The sequence below is a fragment of the Octodon degus genome, unplaced genomic scaffold (assembly GCF_000260255.1).
Source record: "Octodon degus isolate 3935 unplaced genomic scaffold, OctDeg1.0 scaffold00118, whole genome shotgun sequence".
In the NCBI taxonomy this organism is placed as follows: domain Eukaryota; kingdom Metazoa; phylum Chordata; class Mammalia; order Rodentia; family Octodontidae; genus Octodon; species Octodon degus.
Genome location: NW_004524694.1, coordinates 1,535,529 through 1,550,738, shown reverse-complemented (window position 1 = coordinate 1,550,738; position 15,210 = coordinate 1,535,529). Strand labels below are relative to the sequence as shown.

At 34.7% G+C, this 15,210-nt stretch overlaps 1 protein-coding gene across 1 annotated transcript in view; it reads right to left on the bottom strand.

Moving 5' to 3' along the window:
• Window positions 1-15,210, bottom strand: part of Vps13b (vacuolar protein sorting 13 homolog B) — an 881,657-nt gene that overhangs the window by 821,236 nt on the left and 45,211 nt on the right. The window contains 3 exon segments of the mRNA XM_023699943.1: window positions 1,261-1,435; window positions 4,198-4,379; window positions 5,854-6,021. Coding sequence (XP_023555711.1) covers window positions 1,261-1,435; window positions 4,198-4,379; window positions 5,854-6,021 — 525 coding nt within the window.

Genomic DNA, 15,210 nt, shown 5'->3' with positions numbered 1-15,210 from the left:
TTTTTTTTTTACTACAATCATCCTGGTGACTATGAAATGGTATCTCACTGTGGCTTTGATTCATAGTCTAATATAGCATTTGAATAAGCAGTGGCTAGTAATAATGCATATACTATGCTTTCATGTGTTTTTCATCATTATCTTCTTAGCAGAAATGTTTATTTGTCCATTTGTAGTCCAGATGGGTTTTTCTTTCTTTTTTCTTTTTTTAATGTATTTGGTTGTTGCAGGACCTCACTATGCAGGTTGGCCTTATGGTGATCCTCCTTTTCAGCATCCCCAGCGCTGGGATTACAAGCAGGTGCCACTATGCCCGGACTCTGGCTGGCTCAGCCCACCCTGGGGACAGGGCTGGCACAGCATGTGGTGCTAGGGATTGAACCATGGTCCCTGCATTTGCCTAAGCTTGCCTAAGCAAGTGCTTTAGTCCGCTGACCTATCTTGCCGGTCCCAAGACTGGTCTTGAACTCACTATGTAGCCCAAACTGACTTCAAACTAGAGACAATCTACCTGCCTCAGACTTTCAAATGCTGGGATTTTAGGTGTGTGTGACCATGTTCAACTTTAAACGTTCATTCATTGAAGCTCTTAAGTATTTTTTAAAAATTTCTGAGTCACAGAATCAATCAATCATTCCTCTCACCATCTTTCTCACATTACTGACATCTCCATTTATCAAATATTCTACCACTCTACCATAATTTGTATGAAAGTAACTAGTCACACATCTATCCACTCCACTGGAAGAGTCTAAGGAAGAAGAGAATATATTCATTTATCTCCATATTTTACCATATTACTATTGGTCATGTCAGATATACAGCAAACTTTAATAAAGCTTTAATGAACTGGAGTGCTGAACTAACCCACTGTGTATCCATCACTAAATTGTATGTTTCACTAATCGATAGTATTTAGAAACCCAATTAGCTAAATACACAGACTCCTGGTAAACCTTTGCAGAAAAACTACAATATTTTAATTCATTAGTAAATACTGAGGTTGTATTAACTCTTAGTAAATATACATGCTGAACATTATACCACTGAGAAATATTAGTTACTTTTAGTAGGTACAACAGAGAAAATTTTTAAAAAGCATACTACATGCAGATAAAAAAGAAATCAAAGTTGTGCCATTCAATCAAAATACAATCATTTCATCACTGCGTAACTCAATCTCGAGTATTTCTTAGTTCCCAAATGATGAAAACACTTTGCAAGAATAACAGCTCTAAGTGAAGTTTTTGTTATACTTACCTGTAATGTTTCCTAACATATCTTTATTATGACAGGTAGGGTCCTCTGTTTCACCATCTTTAAAACTGCCTATTTCTCCATAGTAAAGAGCAATTCCAAGTTGCATTATTCGGATAAACATAGGCAGCTGTTGATCTGTGATAGAAAGTTTCAAACTTTCCACCAAGGTATGAATCTGTATGTTGGAAAAAAAAAAAAAAAAACATTCACAAAAGTATGTTTAAAGGGAATCCTGGAACTTTTAAGATAAGTTGATAAATTTTAAGTCCTAAAAAAAATACTATTTAGAAAGATACTGGGAAGTACAAAAAAATGTTGAAATGGGAAGAGGAATAAGAAAGGCAAGAAGGAAAAAAAATGGAAACTATGCTTTTATAATGAAGAGAAGAGAGCATGAAGAAAGGGAAGGAGAACAGAGGAAAAAAAAAGAATCAGGCTATATTATGTACAGGTACATATCCCATATGATGAATGTGATCATTATGTATGTAAAAAGTACATCACTGAAATTAACTTTTTAACAATATGTTAAAAAACACTAATATCCCAAATATTTCTAATATTCAACCACAATATAATTCAAGTCTTAGGAATCAAACAGATTTTGCTATAATGACCAATAAACTTTACACAGAAACCAGATTGGGGAAGTGATATAGATAAAAACAAGAGTTAGAAGATATATTCACATTAAATTTACAAATAGAATAATCAAAATATACACTCACATTAGATTTCTGAAGCTATCCCAAAAGAAAAGTTACATAAACAAATATCTAAAGCATATCATAGTAGTTCCCCCTAAAAAAAAAATTTCTGTCAAATCCAAGAATAAAAGTATGTCTTTGTTTGATTTGGGGGGTTTTGGGTTTTTTTGTTTGTTTTTGTTTATTTTTTTTTTGGTTAGTGTTTTGGTTTTTTTTGTTTTGGGGTTTTTTTGGTACTAGGGATTGAACTCAGGATCTTGTGCTTGCCAGGCAAGTATTTAAGCTACTAAGCTATCTCCCCAGCCCCATTTTACATCATTTTTATAAAACTTTAATAACTCCTATTAGGATAAAAGCATATATATGTGTACTAAAACCAAATGTTCAAAATGGGTGAAAGATTAACATTATAACAAGAAAATGTAAAATTTTATTTTAAATATGGAAAATCAAGTAAATTATAGATTCAAAACAATTTTCAAATTTTCAACATTGAAAGAACATAAAACTCAAAAATGAATCAATTATTAAAAAAATATTAATTACTACCAATAGGTTATACAGCATTCAAAGTTCTTAAAAAGAGACATCAATAAAATATAAATGCAGCTTCAGTGTAATACAGGTTTCCTGCTGTTATATATAAACATGGAAGAAAACCAATTATGTCAGAAAATCAAGTCTCTTAGAAGCTTTGTTTAGACTAACTTGTATTTGAATGTCTATGAAACATGAAAAAGAAGTAAAGGTGGTCATATTTTTAGGGTTTAAGGCACAAAAATGTTGTATTAACAAGATCAGAAATACGTGTACTGCAAGTAGAGGGTAAAACACAATTATTTCAAATACCAATGCAGGTTTCTTAAAACTGACCTAAAGATCACACACTGAAAAAACTGTGCAGAGGTAAGAAAAATAGGGAGAGGCAGAAGAGTAAGGAGAACTGTTAATCTTTCTTTGGCTTCTCTGTCATACCCTTTTAAATAATATAAAGTACTAGAGAAAAACAAAGAATCTACTCTTTATAACAAAAAATATTTTAAAAATCAATTAAAAAATTAATCCTCAATACAAAAATGGACAAAGACACTGAGTGGATAGTTTTTCTAAAAAAATAAAATGGTTAGCATAACTTCAAAACTCTAATTCCCTTAAACAAATTTCAGTTATATTGTATGTTATTCTTTGTTCAAGTTGGAAATTCTCTTAAATATTAAGACCATATTCAGGACTAACAAATGACAAATGTGTAACATAGCCATCTCCCTTAATGTTCATGGGTCTATTTCTACAAATAGTTTTGCAATACAGATTACATGTCTTCAAAATTTTTATGAATTAGTAAGATATTTATAACTGCTGTACAGAAATCTTTCCTAATGGATTAACTAGTGCTATGGCCAAAGATCTGCGTGCAGAGTTTCATTTCTGTGAAAAACAAATACAAAATAATTTCAAAAAATAGAGAAAACAGTAAATTATGTACCTATATTTCTCATAAATGCCATTGGCTCACACAAAAGATAGAAAATTTTAAAAGCCTACCCAAAATATAAATACATTTAAATGCCACCTCAACAAACACACATGAAGGCTTCAACGAAATATTTAAGGTATGTAAACATTTTGGGAAGCCTTATGTCTATGAGGTGATCAATGAAGTTAGTCATATCCATTTGACACTTATTTCCTAGAACTAGAATTGGAAGAAGCTGGTTCCAACCCAATATAGCAAATATCACATCACAATAGTATTAACAGAAAACTCAAAAATGTATTTTATTTGAGAATAACATAATAAGATACATAATGATTACCAGAGTAAAAACTCACATACCAACAAACATTAGGGTAAGGCACTTTTCATAAAAACTCATGGCCATTCAATTCTGAGAATACAAATTTACATGTCCAAAGTACGTGTATGTGTGGTGCTGGTGATCAAATTCATGTTACTTTTTAATAAGAACTCTATCTACTTAAAGCATGAAACACTAAGGAACAACTAGACAAACTTTAAAATATCAATTACAGAAAAGAAAAAGTTGCCCCAAAAATATCTCTACTATAACATTATACAAAAAATTATACATGTAAGTATAGACACAAAAAACTGTATAAAAACTAATGGCATGAAGTTAATTTCTTAAATCTTTAATAATAATAATAATACAGAAGAACAGACACAATAGACATACGTAACTTAACTACTAGAAAAAAAGACACCTACTTTAATAACAGACGGCATCTTGGAATTTAGATTATCATATGTAAAATGCAGACGAGTTCTGAAGGAACATTTATACAATAAAGGATCTTGGTAAAATTCTATTTTACCACTGGCATTTCGTTTATCAAGACAAACTGTACAGTCAGAAAAATTGATAACTTTTCTCAGCACCAGATCAGTTGCTAAAAAGAAACAAAAACCATTTTAAGTAAAAGGCAAAGTTAAAGGAATAAAGTAAACACTTATTACTACATATAATAGCAAAAGTAAAAAGAGTAGAAAATTACACTCATAGGTGTATTTAGATCATAAATTAATACATGCCAGACCCTGTACAAACAACTTCTCATGTTTTATACATTTAAATATTCCCAAAATCTTATATTAAATAAGCACCATTATCCCCATTTTATGTATGAAAATTCAGAGGCCTCAGTAGATTGCCCCAATATGCCTAACTACAAATTTAAAACAAAATTGATGCAAGTTTTAAAAGTTATAAAATTCTTGAGAATCCATATTAAATATAGCTTTTCAACAATCATCACTTAGTTATATTCATTTTCCGCTAAATCCTTGCTGGTACTCAAAACCTACACTGTTCAATATGGTAGCCACCATCCATGAGTGGCTATTTAAATTTAAATTAACTAAAAGTATATTTATAAACTAAGTCTTTGCTCGCATTAACCACATTTCAAGTGCTCAACAATCATATGTGGCTAATGGCTATAAAACTAGTCAGCAAAGATGTGAAACATTTCTAACATCACAGAAAGTTCTAGTGTACAGCACTGGTATCAAAATAAATAATAAAATTATAGCACCACTCTAAAGTTTGTTTGAAAAGGAATAAAGGTAAAATAACTGGTGGTAAAGACTGAACTAAAAAAAGAAATCTCTACCATACAAGCATTTTATTTCTACCTAATAAGAAATTCCCAGGTAAATATCAGGCCAGGGATTTTAAGTTACCATCTACCTGCATGCTATGACCAAGAGAATCTACAAATCAACAAAATGTGATTCAGTTTACTCTGAAAAAAACTATTTTTTACTATACCCTAACAAATTCTAGTTCATTCAACCTCTTCATTTTAAGTATTTCAGAAAGAAAATTTTAAGGAATATACATATGCATCAAAATACTAAAGGCTCTGCCACTAGATAAATTTCAAATCTGTCTGTTAAAAACTATGTAAATTTACTATATTTCAATTTTATGAGTATATGACTTAATTATCAGTATTATGTATGTGTACAAAAATTAATACATGATACTGAAGAGACTAAATATAAAACTAACCTTTTAAAATTCTCTTGGTGCTTCCTTCCCATTATTTGTAATAACAAGAATTAACATTTACTAAGCTACTCTTACATACACACTATATGAAGTCTTTTATATCCCTTATCAGATAATATTTCCATGGCCCTACTTAAGCACAGTAAGGGTCAACAGTTACTCTAATTCAAACTCTGGCTACCTAACTGCTGAGTATGTGTTTTTACATGTACATGTGCATTTTTTCAACAACAAAAGCATCAAGCTTGCATTGCATTATCAAAAGGTCATATGGCCCCCAAAACTATTATGAAATGAAGGCAATTATTTTATTGATGGAAAAATATACCATTTTCTTGATATTTACTTACCAGAAATATCCATAAATGCACGATCCCATAATTCACCTACTGTATAGCATTCTGCAGAAGTGATGTTGACTGAAAGGACAATATCATCTTCAACATATTTTAGTATGAGATTATTTATAACAATGTTTACATTATTTACAACTCTTCTAATCAGACTCTGCACATATCCTATAAATAGAACAAAAGAGTTCAATTAGCTGCAAGTCTACCAATAATTATCTCTTAAAATGCTACCAAACTTTATGTACAAGGCAGGCACTATGTAGCACACTCTGCAAACAGGAAAATAAAGTTTATTTGGGTTAAAAAGACTTGCCAAAGTAACACAGTAAGTAGCAAATCCAGCCCAAAAACACTTTTACCTAAGAAGTTCTGTAATGAAGTATGCATGTATTAAGAGAAACCACAAAGATGGTATTTTTCAATAATATAACAGATCACTGTCTCAGTTACTCTTCTCTCATTGCTAAGACAAAGAAGTTCACTATATGTGGAGGTTTCAGTCCATAGTTGGCTGGCTCCAATGCAGAGTGGCACATGGCAAAAATGAACCATTCATGGTGGCAGAAAACAGAAAAGAGCAAAGGAAGAACTAGCAGCAACAAAGGCAACAGACAGCAAGTCTTATGCTGCATTCAGGGTATATGCCCCAGGTCGAGTATAGCACTCATATCCATAATCCCGGCATTGGATGATAATTAATCACAAACTCTTGAAACTCCCTCCCCCATGACTGCATGAGGCTTTGTGGGGACATCTAGACACAAACCGTATGTTCTGCCCCTGCCCCCCACCAAGAACCATATACATTCCTTTATGTAAAAAGCATTTTAGTGCATTTCTAAGAGTTACCAAAGTCCTAACAGTTTCAGCATGGCTGGAAAGTCTAAGTCCCAAGTCTCCTCCAAGATCTAAGGTAAACTTTTAGCCTTTGTACAAATGAAAAGTTAAACACTTCCAACATTCAATGGCACAAGAAAAACAGTATCATTCCAAAAGATATAAACAAGAGGATACAAAGCATTGGGACCAAAGCGAGTCCAAAATATAGCAGGGCAAACATTAAATCCTATAGTTACATGTAGCACATCTAAAGCAATCTGTGATGAGTTGCGGGCTCCAAAGGCCTTATACGGCTCCACTCCTTATATGGCACTTTTGGTGGTAACTCCCGTGGCTTCTCTCTTAGGACTAATTTGCTCCCTTCTTGCAACTTTCCTTATGACCTACATCCCTGGCTTTTCCAAACTTTTGTGGACTCAAATGAACTGTAGTAGGCTTTTCACTCTGCTTCAATCACATAACAATTATCCTACAGAGAGAGTGCCCTGGTTTTTGCCTGTTTTATAAATACTCTTTAAATGCAGCAATGTTACTATAAGCTGATTATACAACACATTAAATTAGCTTTGTAAGCTTCTTTTTTTAACTAGCTAACACCATCATTATCCTCTACCTCTTACCATAAAAATATTCACAAATTGTTCTTGAAAGGAAGATAGAAGAAATTTAACCAAAGCTAAAAAGTCAACTACATTTACTAACATGCAATACTCAAGAGTAAATGAGAAAACATGAATGAAGAAGATAAAAAGAGAAAAGTTAAAGAAAATCTTAAGGAATAATACAATGAAAACAATAGGAAAAAGAAACAGCACAATGAAAGGACAGGAAAATAAGAGAAATTGAAATGATATTTTAAAACTAAGTCAAAACAACAAAAGCAGTTGGTAAACATTCTTCCTCTATATAGACAACATACAATTTTCAAAGTTTTTCTTTTAAATTCTTGCTGCTGTGGAATACCTCAAGATCTTTAAAAAATGTGCCAGAAAAGTACATATTTGGATATATTATCAAAGAATTCAACAAAAAATAATAAAAATAATTTAAAATAAACAGTATTTTAAAAGACAAAAAAGATAAAAACCTTTTCATTTTACTCAGATGCATTTTCCATTACAAAAAACAATCACTAAATTTTAGCTATTCCAAGAAAGAAACTGCACATAAATTCCTAAAGCCAAAACTTCACTAGCCAACTTTTTCATCAACTGTCATTAACAAGACCTACACTAAAACCTGATAGGAGAAACTCATTTAAATCTATTTAACCACAATATCTTTGCAAAACAATTCATTCATTCTCAAAAGGTAGAAATAGGAAAGAAAATGTTGTGGTTTGTGCACAGGTGTCCCCCAAAGGCCCCATGCCGTCATGGAGTGGCTTCTGGAGTTTGAGATTGATTATTGAGGATGTAGATGCTTCAATCAACCCAGGGCAGATAATCTGCATTACAATGTAAAGAGGGAAGAGAAGCGATCTAGCTGCCAGAGCTGCTGCCACTCCCTTTGCTCTCTGTTCTTCACTGTTTTCTGCTGCCATGAACTGCTGCTCTCTGCCATGTGCCACTCTGCCCAGGAGCCTGCCAAGTATAGACTGAAACCTTCACAAACTGTGAGCCAAATAAGCCTTCCCTTCCTTCATTTTGAGTGTCAAGTATTTGTTACAGCACCGAGTGAAAAGTAACTGAGACAGAAATGTAATATACAACAAAGGACTTACATCTAGAGCATATAGAGACTGAAAACAATCAGAGCCCCAAATTCAAAGGCCCAACCCAAAAATGGGCATCTAAGATGAATACACACTTCTCAGAGGAAGAAATACAAGCAACAAATAAATAAATAAAAATATGTTCAATATCACTGGTCATTTGAGAAATCCTAATTAAAACAATGCTGAGATTCTATCTCACTCCAGAAAGAATGGTTATTATCAACAAATCAAACAATACTGGTGAGGTTGTGGATATAAAGAAAAACATGTATTGTTTGTGGGAATATACACTGGTGCAACTACTATGGATATTCCTCAGAAAACTAGGATTAGAGGTCCCATATGAGGCAGCTATTCCCCTTCTGGGTATTTTCCCACAGGAATTAGAAACATCATACCACAGTAGTACAGGCACACTCACATTTAGAGCAGCACATTTTGTAATAACTAAAACCTTGGAAATAACCCAAATGCCCACCAACCCAGGAAAGAATAAAAAAGATGTAGGATTTTTATATGATAGAGTACTATTCATCCATAAAGTATAAACTTCAGACATTTCTAGGTAAATGGATGCACCTTGAGACTCTTAAATGAAATGAATGGGTCACATGTGAGAAAATGAAAGTAAATGAGGTCCAAAATGTACATTAGATACTGTAAAATAGGAAGAAACTACTCAAAAGGAAAGAACAACTAGGGTTGGGGAAGAAGAAATGGAAGGAAAAGGAAACAAATGATTTAAAAAAGGATCAAACGGAAATAAATATTTTTAAATATTGAAGAAAAAAGAGGTTGAAGAGATAGGAGGGGATTCAGAAAAAAGAAAATATATATTATACAGGTACAAATTTCTTACAATGAATATGATCTTCATGTATATCAAAAATGTATCAATAAACTTTTTAAAAAAGAAATACAAGGGGGCCTGGCCCTAGCTCAGTCCTTTAGGTGGCTGCTTCCACAAAGCTGTCAGCCTCAGGTTGCTGGAGTTCGAACCTCACAACTCTCCCGCTGGCCAAAAGTGCCCTGAAGGCATTCGAGGAACAAAAAAAAAAAAAAAAGAAATACAATATATCATGGTTTCAAGGTTTTTTCTTATATGGAAACTATGTAAGAATACATCTGGGAATCCATCTGCTGGAATAACATAACAAATGAGATCTACTCCCACACGCATCCCAAAGTCAAAGGTGACCATGAGGGTGAAAACCTACCAATGAGATAGTACAAAGCTCTTATACAATGTTACTATTTAACCCTTCCCAGAAATTCTCTCTTGTTTTTCTTGGCCTTTGTTATAATTTCAACCTACTTGTCCCACCCGCCCACCTGCCCCACCCTCATCCCAAAGCCTCATGCAGTCACGGGGACAGGCTTCTAGAGTTTGTGATTAATTCATCATCCAATGCTGGGATTACAGGTTTGAGTGCTACACCCACCCTGAGGCTGATAGCCTGAATACAATATAAGGAATAGAGAGAGGCTTGCAGCTGCAACAGCTGCTGCTCCTCCCTTTGCTCTTTGTTGTTTTCCTCTGTCAGGAACAGCTGCCCTCTGCCAAGTGACACTCTGCCTTAGAACTAGCCAAGCATGGACTAAAACCTCCACAAACTGTGAGTTAAATAAACTCTTCCTTCCTTCATTTTGAGTTTCCTGTATTTTGTCCAAGCAACAAGAAAAAACTGAGACAAAACTGGGTACCAAGAAGTGGGGTCACTGCTGTGACTACACCTGACCATGTGGTTCAAGGGCCTTTGGGAATAGCATATGAGAGGAGAGAGGAAAAGCTTGGAGATGTTCAAGAGAAGCAGTAGAACACCTTCAACTACTCTGTGGGAGATACTGGCCAGAGCTCAAAAGTCCAGAAGGCTGTCAAATCCTACCTGTAAAGACCACACTGGGGAGATTTCTTCTAGGAACAAGAAGTGCATTGGTTGTTGGGACTCCAGATGATGTGTGTTATGGCTTGACAGAAAGTTTGTCTGCATTTTGTTCATGTCCAGAGATTTTGCTTGAGACTGAGATTAAGCTGGCAGACTGATTAATCAGGCAGAAGAAATTTCAAGACAGTTGAATGTTGAGGCAATGGCATGACTATTGTTGGGGGCTTTTCGTCAGATTTATGTTGAGAATCAAGAGCAAAGAAGCCAACAGGATGATTTCAAATGTTGTGAGTTTAGCTACAAAGGAAGTTCCAGTGAAGCTATGGACTGCAAAGATAGAGCTGAGAGCTCCACTGCAGAGAAGGAACAGGAGAATAGAAAGATGGCCTGAGGACACCAAAACAAGGAGCAGGACTCCACCTTTTGCAGTCTCAAAACTGCAAAAGTGAAAGACTTTGCTTTGAGGTGAAAGCTACAGATTGCTTCAGATCTTCCACGTGGTACTAAAGGACTTAATGTTTCTCTTCTGGATTTTGGACTTGCTTTGGTCCCAATGCTTACTATCCTGCTGTGTGTATCTTTTGGAATGGTACTGTTTTTCTTGTGCCATTGAATATTGGAAGTGTTTAACTTTTCATTTGTATAGGGGCTCATAGCTAAAAGTTTATCTTAGATCTTGGAGGAGTCTTGGGACTTGGACTTTTCAGGAATGCTGAAACTATTAAGACTTTGGCAACTCTTAAGAGATGGACTAAAATGCCAACTGCATAAAGGACTGTCCTCAACCACGTGGATTATCCTCTAAATAATATACAGATACTCTTTTTTTTCCCATAATTTTATTGAAAAATAATTAACAATGACACAGTTTCAAATTAAATTGGTAAGATAGTTTCAATAATTAACACATTGTATACTGCCTTCCTAGTGGCAATTTGTTGTACAAGATGCAGACATGATATCCTACTTACAAACACTATTAGAACAAATCCCTCTATTCCCTGAATTAAGAGAATGTAGCTATATATCTATTCTAACCGTTTTGAATACAAAGTTACAAAATGGCCATTCATCTATATCCCCTTTTTTTGTTTAGTTCCATCATTTAAATATTATGGGTGTGACCTCGGCAAAATATTACAAAATAGTTCAGTAGTCTATAATAGTATTGGATCTATCACTTGACTGGCAAGGACAGAAGTTGTTGACCTGAGTCCCCTACTATCAACATAACAATATGGCTTTATTTCTTGTACTTCATTTCTACACTTTTCTGCTGGATGGTTAAGGCCAAGATAAAGGAAGATACATGTAACAAGAATCGTAGGTTTTTGGAACCAATAAGATTACTCAAATCCCCTCAGAATTTTCCTGAGACCTTGTACCTCAGATCGTAGATCCTTTATCAGTGTCAGCCATGTGGATAAGTCACAGCCATTACTTGGCCAATATGCTCTCTGTGAAAGCCTGAGAGAATGTTTTCTCTCCATGTGACTCTCCTCAGGCACGCTCTACATCATCGATCACTTTCCTCTTTGGCCCCCATAATCTCCTTCATCAGAAAATTTGCAACACAACTGAGTTATGTGATATTACAGTACAACTTCTCTTATATCCTGAGTCTTAACTAACCTTGGAAGGCAAGGGCCAAACTGTTGACTTCTTTACGGCCCTCCTTTTTCTCTAATTTTTGGTCTGCAAACTTAGGTTGTTAACCCTCCAGAAGAGAAGCTTATGGTTATTACCATATAACCTATGCTGTCAAGCTTAATCTCACTATGTGTCTCAATATCAAACATCTTAAGTATAACATGGAACAGGTATTTTTCATCAAGTATTGATATGTTAAACTTTAAGTCCCTACAGAATATGACAAGAAATTTTTAAAATTCAAATATAGTTTTAAAATAGGCATAAAAAAATGTTTACACATAAGTCCAGAGATCTAACCATATATAGCATTGCTGCAGAACAGTCGCAAAACACTCCTTTTCCTGTCTCCTGCCTTCACTTACCACCCCCTTCCTTTTTAAACAATCATCTACCCGAGAGACAGAGCGGCAGGAACTGGCATGTCATAACAAGCAGAACGTATTCAGAAGACCAGAATGACAGGCACTCCAAGCATGAACCTACCTTTACAAATTAGCATCTTCAGTGCAGTTGCTTAGGTGACAGGTGTGAGTATATATACTTAGGGTGAGAATCCTTCCAATTAACTGCTATTTAAAAAATATTCTGAAAAGTCTCAGGATCACTGCCTTACCTGTCTTGTACATATACCTGTATGGCTTGCCTCTGTCATGTTTCATTGCTCATCTCCTTCCTCTCCATTGTCTACTCATCAAGTTCTTGCTTTCCTCTTAATCGTATTATACCTTTCTATTTGTATTTCTTCTTTTGAGTTCTTATACTAGGAAACTATACCATATTTACAAATGTGTGTCTGGTTTATTTCACTTATGAGTATATCTTCTAGTGGCATCCACTTCAACATAAAGGCTTTGAGTTTATCATTCTTTATAGCTGAGTAATACTCCATTGTATAAAAATACCACATCTTTTTCATCCATTCCTCAAATGATGGGCATCTTGGTTGGTTCCAAGATTTGGTTATCACAAATTGTGCTGCTATAAACATAGGCACACATATATCACTATAATATGATGTATTCAGTTCCTCCAGGAAAATTCCCGGTAGAGAAATAGCTGGTTTAAAGGGGATTTCCAGTCCAACTTTTCTAAGGAGTGACCACACTGATTTCCATAGCGGTTGCACCAGTCTACATTCCCACCAGCAGTGGAAAAGGGTTCCTTTTTCCCCACAGCCTCTCCAACATTTGGTGTTCATTGATTTCTTCATGATAGCCATTCTTTCTGGGGTGAGATGATATCTCAATGTTTTTTTAATTTTCATGTCACGGATGGCTAGTGATGTGGAGCATTTTTTCATATATTTATTTGCTTCTTTTAATTTTGTCCTCTGAGAAGCGTGTGTTCATCTCGGATGATCATTTCTGGACTGCGTCTTTACATTTTGGAGCCCAATTGGTTTTTAGTTCTCTATAAAATCTAGAGAGCAGACCATTGCCTGAGTACTTATTTGTCATGATTTTTTCCAAATTTGTGGGTTGTCTTTTCACTTTGTTGGTAATTTCTTTTGACGTGAAAAAAATTCTTACTAAGAGGAGGACCCAGTTGTTAATTCTTTCATGTTTCCCGAGCCACTTGATCTTTGTTCATGAACTCTTTGCTACCCCTATGTCTTCAAGAGTTCCTCCCACTTTCCCTTCCAGGTGATTTACTGTTTCTGTTTTAATGTTTAGATCTTTACTTCATTTTGACTTTAGTTTAGTGCATGGTGACAGAAACGGGTCAAGTTTTAATTTTCAGCATGTAGAGAGCTAGTTTTTCTAGCACCATTTGTTAAAGAGGCTATCTTTCTTCCAGTGAGTATGTTTGGCCCTTCTATCAAAGATAATGTCACTAAGTATGTTCACAGGGGCTTCAGTGACTTCTAATCTATTCCATTGATCCTCAGGTCTATTTCGTTGCCATTACCATGCTGATTTTATCACCGTAGCCTTGTACTATAATTTCAAGTCAGGAATTCTAATAACTCCTGCCTTGTCTTTGTTGTTCAGGATTGCTTTTGGGATTCTAGGTCTTCTCTGGTCCCAAATAAATTTAAGGAACAATTTCTCTAAGTCTGTGAGGTATGTTGCTGGTAGTCTGATAGGGATCACATTAAATCTGTACAGCAATTCTGGGAGTATGGCCATCTTCACAATGTTGGTTCTTCCTATCCAGGAGCATATCTTTCCATTTTCTGAAATTCTCTACGATCTTTTTTTTAAGAGTACTGTAATTCTCCTTGAAAAGATATTTGACTTCTTTAGTTAGATTAATTCCAAGGTATTTCATTTTCCTCGGTGCTACTGTAAAAGGTACTGTTTCTATAATTTACCTTTCAGTGTGTTTCTTATGTGTGTAGAGGAATGCTACTGACTTTCGGGTATTGACTTTGTATGCTGCTATGCTACTGAATTTCTGTGTTCAATCTAGTAGCTTCTTGGGGGAGTTTTTCGGTCTTCCAAGTAAAGTATCATGTCATCTGCAAATAAGGATAATTTAACTTCTTCTTTACCTATTCGTATTCTCTTTATTTATTTCTCTTCTCTAAAGGCTCTAACCAATGATTCTAGAACTATATTGAATAGGAGAGGTGATAGAAGACATCTTTGTCTTTTATCAGATCTAAGAGTAAAAGATTTCAGTTTTTCCCCATTTAGAATCATGTTAACGATTGGGTTTTCATAAGTGGCTTTTACCAGATTGAAGTAGAAGTCAGCTATTCCAATTTTCCAAAATAGGACTTTGACCATGAATGAGTGTTGGACTTTGTCAAAGGACTTTTCTGCATCAATGGAGATGATCATGTGGTTTTTAATTTTCATTCTATTGATATACGGTATGACATTTATAATTTTTGAATAGTGAAACATTCTTGCATCCCTGGGATGAGTCCTACCTGGTCATGGTGTATGATCTTCTTGATGATTTGCCGTACTCTATTTGCTAGGATTTTATTGAGAATTTTTGCATCTATGTTCATGAAGGAGATTGGCCTGTAGTTCTCTTTTTTAGTTGCGTATTTCTCTGGTTTTGGAATCAGTATACTACCTCCAGGAATGATTTCGGGAGGATTCCTTCCTTTTCAATTTCATTGAAGAGTTTGAGTATAGGGACTATATCTTCTGTAAATTTCTTGTAGAATTCAGCTGTGGGTGCATCAGGACCTGGACTTTTCTTTGTCAGTATTTTTTTTATTACATCTCGTATTTCATTGGCTGTTATTGGGCTATTGAGAGTGGTTATATCTTGTCAATTCAGTTGTGGTAATTTGTACCT